Source organism: Geospiza fortis, unplaced genomic scaffold, assembly GCF_000277835.1.
Source record: "Geospiza fortis unplaced genomic scaffold, GeoFor_1.0 scaffold173, whole genome shotgun sequence".
Taxonomy (NCBI): Eukaryota; Metazoa; Chordata; class Aves; order Passeriformes; family Thraupidae; genus Geospiza; species Geospiza fortis.
Window position 1 is genome coordinate 2,537,013 of NW_005054334.1, and position 7,337 is coordinate 2,544,349.

At 48.7% G+C, this 7,337-nt stretch overlaps 1 protein-coding gene across 2 annotated transcripts; it reads right to left on the minus strand.

Moving 5' to 3' along the window:
* Positions 1 to 132: 132 nt before the first annotated feature.
* On the minus strand, positions 133 to 7,328 carry EIF3D (eukaryotic translation initiation factor 3 subunit D). Of its 2 annotated transcripts, none has more exons than XM_031057686.1 (14): positions 7,047 to 7,328; positions 6,769 to 6,814; positions 6,225 to 6,361; positions 6,043 to 6,128; positions 5,498 to 5,570; positions 5,247 to 5,359; positions 4,926 to 5,058; positions 4,207 to 4,354; positions 3,848 to 3,978; positions 3,317 to 3,402; positions 2,959 to 3,088; positions 2,337 to 2,479; positions 1,283 to 1,563; positions 133 to 289 (listed from the first exon to the last, which is right to left on the minus strand). In XM_031057686.1, exons 1-14 carry the CDS (start codon positions 7,167 to 7,169, stop codon positions 276 to 278), a joined length of 1,644 nt encoding a protein of 547 aa, XP_030913546.1. In that variant the 5' UTR covers positions 7,170 to 7,328; the 3' UTR covers positions 133 to 275. The 2 variants fall into 2 exon arrangements, with proteins under 2 accessions (XP_030913546.1, XP_005421868.1); XM_005421811.2 differs by having other exon boundaries at positions 5,247 to 5,362.
* Between the last annotated feature and the right edge of the window lie 9 nt (positions 7,329 to 7,337).

A 7,337-nucleotide genomic window follows, 5' to 3' on the forward strand; every position in this document is an offset into this window, starting at 1 on the left:
GCTTCCCGCCGCCGGCACCATGGCGGCGCGCGCACCACGTGTCCGGGGGCGGGCGGCGCTTAAAGGAGCAGGCGCGGGACGGAGCCGTGACCGCGGGGGACAGCCGAACCAGGCACACACACAAACAGCGCCGGCAGTCGGCAAAATCAACTTTATTCCGCTTTCCCCCGTTTATGGTCGATGTGCAGCACAGTCGGGGCAAAGGTACAGCCACAGCCCAGCCCCGGGACTGGGGCTGCCCGGGCACTGCAGCCCCTCGGTGCTGGTTGCAGGGTTCAGCTCTCTTCCTCTGAAAAAGAAGAGAAGCAGAAATTCAGTGAATGCTGCTGGGGGAAGAAAACCCCGAAATTAAACCCTCGCTGTCAAGGAAATGCCACAAGGAACACAAAAAACCAAGGCTGTCACTCAGGGAGATTCATCCCATCTCCAACTGTCTCCTTGCCCCTGTCCAGCTTCTCAACAAACTGCCCATCAGCCAAGACCACACACTCATCATAAACAATTTACATTCCTAAGCAAATTACACAGCAACCGAACTAACATTCCCATAATAAAATCCAGAGCAGCCGGGCTAAGCTTACAACCTAAAAATAATCTGGGAGATATTTTTCCTATCACAGAAGCAAGAGCTCTAGGATGTTTCCCTCTCTCAGTGGAGCACATCAGAGATGGTTTTAGGTAGCAAAGGGAAGGCAGTAGTTGTCCACTGGGCACCACTGATCCTCTAAAACTTGCATCCAGACCAGCCAGTGATTGCTCAGCTTCAAGAGTCACTTCAGAAAAGCCTTCACCATGTTCCCTCAATTGCGCTCTGTCACCACACGTTTTAAACGTGTCACCTCATAGTCACTGCCATTTCTAAAACTGCAGTCAAAAAATATCCCAGTACCAACAGAAATTGGCACCCACCCACTCCTGCAGACCTTGGGGCTGCTGAATGAAGGGCTTCTTGGCAGGCTTCGTTCTGCCAGACAGTGCTCTGGTTGTGGGACCTCCCCCCAACCCCTGCTAGAATCAGTCCTCATCAAGTATCTGTACAGAGGCACAACATCCGCATTTCCAACTCTGTGCTGTTTTTCCTCCAGCTGAGTACACCCAATGTCACCCACACCTTTTTAACAGAGCCCCATCCTTGGGACCACACATTCTCCAGCCTCATTCCTCTCCTGCCATTGCACTGGTCAGATCTGATCCTTGAGCTCTGGTCGTCATCATACATCACCCCTTCTCATCCAGACTAGAACATCACTTCAAAGCATACAGCACCAAATATGCTACAAACCTTCCTCTTCCTCTTCTTCCTCCTCATCCTCCTCATCTTCATCAGAGCTGAAGGTGCCATCAGGCAAACTGTAGATGCGGATCACCTGCTTGTTGGGATCCTTGAGGATGAGGTACTTGCCCTCATCCAGCTTCATGCAGATGTCAATGACGCATCGCAGGATGCCCCAGGCGTTCTCTATGCTCAGATTAATCTGGCTGGCAAATTCATTTGGCTTGAACTGCTGTGTGCCCAGGATCACGTGGCGGGCAGAATCCTTCACATGGTAACGGGATACGTACCTAGGGGGGCAAGAAGAAACCAGAGGGGTATCAGGAGATTACGCCCAGACAGAACATCAGCAAGAAATGCAGCGTGATCATCTTATTTTTGTTTTCTGGGCTGAAAAATCCCAATACTCTAACACTGAAAGCTAAGAGGATTTCTTGGCTACAAACTGCCAATCCGCAAAGCACCTGGAAATCCCCAAATCGGATGGAGAGGTACAAAAGATAAAGAAGAATTAGCCCCACAGATAAAATTAAGAAATGGCATGATTAGCTGGGAGTTTGGAATGAAAAAGATGGAAAAGAATCCATTCTGTGTCTGTGGATGGAACTGAGGGTTGCAGAACCACTAGAATTCATTTAGCAAAAGCCTCTTGTTCACTACCTGCAGTACTCATCTGATTTTAAGCTGACAGTTTTAAAAAAGGTGCGGCTGTATCCCCCCCCACCATTTAATTTCTCAGTATCAGGGCACTGAGGATCTCAATCAGATTCCTGACAGGCACCACAGTCACTGTATTTATTTCCCTTGTTGGTGATCACAGCGAAGAGGCTGAGAGCCCACACAGGCCACCTGTCCCTCGTGCTGGGGTCAGTCACAGCTGGATGGTGAAGGGAAGCGCTTACACTAGGGTTGGTGCACTCACCACAAACTTTCCTTTTTTGGCCACTCAAACACTGGGCGATTTTAGGATTACTTGTTCTGTAAATGCTTCACTCAGCCATACACCAAGTTTAATAATGGAAAATGCACCTGGAAGACATTTGGTGTGAACAACCTGCCTTACCCGAGTTTAAGGTACTCTGATCCAGCCAGCAGTGCACAGCATGTCCAGCGGGCCAGCTTGTAGCTGTTGTTCTTCAGCTCCGTGGCAATGACAGCCCCTCTCTGAGAGTCTAGCTTCTGGCGCCAGTCCACCCCATTGCAATACTGAGAGGAGAATCAGAACCAGGGTCAGCCTGACAAGCCAGCAGCTGCCATCTCTTCATCCACCTTGTCATCACATAGGGGACCTGTCTACCCTGTGGTACCACGTGAGGGAGTGTGAACTGCAGCCTACAGAGAAAGCTCTTGCACCGGGAAGGGAGAAATGCAAACAGCTGGGATTGCTCAACATTTGTGGCATGGTTAGAAAGGGTAGTTCGTGAGGAAAGAATTCTAAAAAGAACCATAAGAACAGACTGGCTACTATGCTGAACACCCAGGGAGACAAGAGCGTTCAAGCCAGCTACCTCACATTTAGGGGAGAACCACATCAGCATTGCTTGTCTACCAAAGTTATACTCCTTAGTGGAATGTAACACCTGGGGAACACTGCCAGATGTTTGTCTCATCTTCCCTGCTGTACCTGGCATGTCAGGCAGCAGTGAAGCAGTTAGAGCTAGCTTGGGTATCCTGTTCTTCCTCACCCTCGAATCCCACTCGTTCAGTGTTTTGATGTTGATGAATGACACTTCTCCATTAGCTCCTGTCATCACTCCATCATGCTCACAGCGGACAATGAGATCTATATCATCTCCCAGCTTCCACCTTCGGTACCTGCCAATAAACAATCCAGCTGGTTATTTCTGACCTTTGTTCTCTTCCAGATACATGTAAGCATTCAGCAAAATCCTCTCCTCCTTTATCTTTTCACTGTGAGGTCATCCATGAATACCTCTCAAGGTAAAGCTTCTATCAATAACACTCCCAACCTGTTTTGCCTCCGTATCACATTGACATCTTGCCCCTCTCTGCCAAACCCGGGCATCAGAAATATCAACTTACCTGTATGCAACAGAGGCTACTTCATTTTTATCCATGTCATCCTCCACAAAGGGGTTTGGGTTAGGAAACTTGTACTTCTCCTTTCCCTGAAGATGAAAACAGCAGAGCATGTTAGGAGACAGCTTTCCTCCATCAGAAAAATATTCTTTTACAGCAACAGGAGCTGATTTCCCTTATGTAGAGAAACACCAAAACATTAAGACAGCTGATGAAAGCCTCATGCCCACATTAGTCACAGCACTATAAGCAGTACTTGTACTGCCACTTAGGCTTCATTAAGTGTACTGAGAAGCCTGTCTACATCATCAACGGGAGTAGGATGATTTCTCTGTGAAATCAAGGTGAAAACCTTTCTACAACAAAGTCACACTGCTCACCAGAAATAATCCCACCTCTTTCAAAACTGAAAGACCACTGGTATAACACAACTGTCAATTAAAATGCTTCTGTTCTGTATTAAAGCAGCCTTAATGAAGTCTCTTCTTGAGACTCTGGAACACAGATCCTCTACTCATCACAGTTCTACCTTACCATCCTCAGACACTGCTGGGAGAAGTTATGATTGATGTAGGTAGCTTCCATGGCCAGGTTGCGTGGAGAATTAAAAGAGTTGCCTTCTTCCTGTGGTGGTTCATTGGCTGTTTCACTCACTGTCAGGAGGTCTGGGAAGAAAACCAGATGCAAATGGTTATACTGGGGGGAGTAACTATGTCAGCTTTAGTGAATTTCTAGCCCCACATTAGAGCAGATCAATATTGAAGTTCCCCACACAGCTAACACACATACTGCAGTAACAAGCTTGTTCAGGGGGCTCAGTGTGGACACCTAAATAAGCATGAAGAAAACTGGACCCTACAGCTGCAGAAATTCCTTTCAGGACTTTTCCTCACCAAAATCTGAGTTGTCCCTCTTGTCAAAGAAAAGCTTGGATCCAACTCTCTGGACAATGATATCCCAGGAATAGACAGAACGAGTGCAGCTCATCAGTGTGGCCAGGATGGCATCTGTGGCAAACACATTCCCTTGTGTCTTGGCTAGCTGTGAATATTGAAGGAGGAGAAAACTGTTTCAGCAATAAAAATAGATACCCCTTCCCTCCGTAGGACAAGAAGTGCTAGCAAACCAGATCACTGACTTCTGCTGTTCTGACTGAGAAAGCTGTACTGGTAAGCACCCCATTGACTGCCAGCAAATCGTGAGGTACTACCCAGAAATCCTGGCCCACCCTCACTCACACAAGGGGAAAGTAAGAAACTGCTACGAAATATTAATTCTGTTGGAAAATGCACAGCTTCTCACCGCAAATCAAGTCACAAGAAAGAAATGTCTGAGCCTTCCTCACCTTCAAAAGCAAGGCCCAAGGATCATGTCTCTGACCTAAGTTTTCTTCCCAACATAGCTCAAGTACTGGTCTGCTCACCCTTCCAGAACTGGAGCTTTTCCTTGGCCAGTGTTCCTAACTCTGCATTAATCTAGCTCTGCCTTCCACCTAAGAAAAATACCGATACCACTGCTACCAGCTAATGCTTCTTGCTTTTGCCCTTTGGTCTGACGGTGACAGCTGGTCTCCAACAACAGCCCACAGGGAGTTTCATAAACTGGTAGGTACCTTTCGGATAACTGGGTCATCCGTAGTGGTGACGGTATGGAAGATGCGCTTAATGCTCCTCAGGAGCTTCTCATTCCTTGTTGTAATGCGGTCAAAGGCTTTGTCATAGTACTCTAGGGCTCCACAGCACTCTCTGCAAAAATAAGAGGACCATCTGGATACCCCTCTTACAGATAACACCACCCATGAACCACACAGGGCCTGCTGGGTTTTTCATTACCTCCCCTTGGTTTTGGTACTTCAATGAGAACATTGGGACCAGGTATGAGACCCTTGAACTCCCACTTTCCAAAAATCCAGTCACTTCAAGGAGGCACTCACATGTCCTGTGGCTCTGACACCTCCAGATAGCGCATTTTCATCAGCCGAGGGAAATCCATCTCCTCTTTCACCTCCCAATCGCTGCGAACTTCAACAGAGGAGTCACGAGGCTTCTGCTGTGCAGCCAGAGGGGGCACACGTACAGAGGGAAATGGAGACACATCAGGATTTGTGCAAGAGGAGCTGCCCTGTGAGCGCAGCCACAGAAACCTAACCGTCAGAGGGGGCACAATGCTCATCAGTTTGTCTACCTGTGATTTCTGGTCCCACTTCTGCCTCACTCCAAACTGCTTCTGAAACTTCTTCTGTAGGCGCAAACGATCTCTAAAATGACAAATGTGAGAAAAGCCATGATTCCTATATGCCACAACCACTCCTCCACTTCCAAACCACTACCAGAGGAGCACTGCTTTCAGACACCAAGCTGCTGAAACATTTGTTGAGCCATCTGTTGATCAAGACGCCCAAGGCATTAAAAAGTCTGTTCTTTGCTCTGAGTAGCTCTTTATATAGTTCTACCTGAAGACTGAAATGCAGTTTTCAGAAAGGATACTCTCCTTAGAATGCCATCATTACTTTCTAAACACAACTAAAAAATTCTCCTAAATTATCAGGTAGCCATTTGAAATCCATGCTTTTAAGTACTACTGACACCAGAAGAACATTGGACTCAAAACATCCTGAAATTCTTTGCTGTTTGCTCCAGTAGATTCTGTTACTGTAAGTTTGCAAATTCATCAACAGTATGTTCACGGACTCCAACTCAAGCTCGGCATGCTCGTCTCTGCAGCCTCACCTCTCCTTCTGCTTGGCACTCTTGGGCAGTGTCTGCATGCTGAACTGCAGCATGTTCCGACGGTCCTTGTCTCTCCGAAGGTTCCTCTGCAGAAATGACGGAAAGAAAAAGGAACAGGTTTCAATTGGGAAGAATCCTGTGCTGCTGAAGCTCCCTCTGATCCTGTCTCATGGACACACTACCTGTGCAAACCTCATACGGTTCCTCTGGTACGCCGTTTTCTGCGTCCGGGCCGTGTCCACCAGCTGGAAGCTGGTCTCATCCTCCTCATGGAAATAGGCATATTGGCTTCCACCACCAAACTGCGACGAGTACTTGTCTGGAAACAAAACAAAGCATCTCAGCACCAAGGTCCTAACAAAAAACCCTGATGCTTTGCCTCCTTCTCTCCCCAGCTGCCTTCACCTAAGTCCGATAACTAAACTGGGACTCCTGCCTTACACCTGCATGTCTACTCCCCCTCCAAACCTCCCTTATGAGCCCAGGCAGTACAAAAACCCAGAGTAAGCCCCAAGGACAGGGAGAGCCCCACAGAGCTCTCCCAAGGGTAAAGCATGCTTCCTAAAGTAAGCTGCCTGTCTTGCTGAGGCGCGCAGGTAATTACAGGGTGGGTATGAGACATGAAAGCAGGAACGACGCTTGGAAGGAAGCTTGCAGAAAATAAACCCCAGGAACAGCCAGCAGACCACACATAAACCCCAAGAATAGCCAGCAGACCAAACGTACTTGTGTATCTTTTATCCTGGTACGTGGCTCCTGTCCAGTCGGCCACCTAAGAACGAGCATAAACAGTTATGAGTAAGCATTAACACAACATATGCTCCAGGTCTAACCCTTTTGACTCCCACCTCTGCCTGCCAGCCCTGCTAGGTGCTCACAGTGCGTTAGGACGTGCTGCCAAGGGTGCCGGAGGAGCAGCCAGGGTAACGAAAGCGAGCACGGGAGGCAGCGTGCAGGGGGGCCCAGCAGGGCCCAGAGCTCACGGCCCAGCAGGGCACAGGTACCTTGCCCAGGCGGTCTCCTTTGCTGAAAGGCTGGTAGGGCATGTCCTTGAACTGCTCGGGCACAGCACACGGGCCCCAGCCGGAGGGGTTGTCCTGGATCACGGGTGCCACAAACTTCTTCATTTTTTAACTTTCTAAAGGTGAAAAAAAGAAAAAAAAAACCTCTCAAACGCTCAGCTGCCGCACGGTGTGGCACCGAGACCTGAGGCCTTGCTTCGCCACAAGCCACCGCCAAGGGAAGGCGCCTCCGCCAACCAGGCCCGGGGAGGAAGGAAGGGTCCCGGTGGGCGC

Coding starts and splice junctions, on each gene's coding strand:
- EIF3D (XM_005421811.2), bottom strand. CDS start 7,169: ATGAAGAAGTTTGTGGCACCCGTGATCCAGGACAACCCCTCCGGCTGG. Junction 6,362..6,768: donor CCAGGATAAAAGATACACAA/GTACGTTTGGTC, acceptor TTTTGTTTCCAG/ACAAGTACTCGTCGCAGTTT. Junction 3,089..3,316: donor GTAGCCTCTGTTGCATACAG/GTAAGTTGATAT, acceptor GTTTATTGGCAG/GTACCGAAGGTGGAAGCTGG.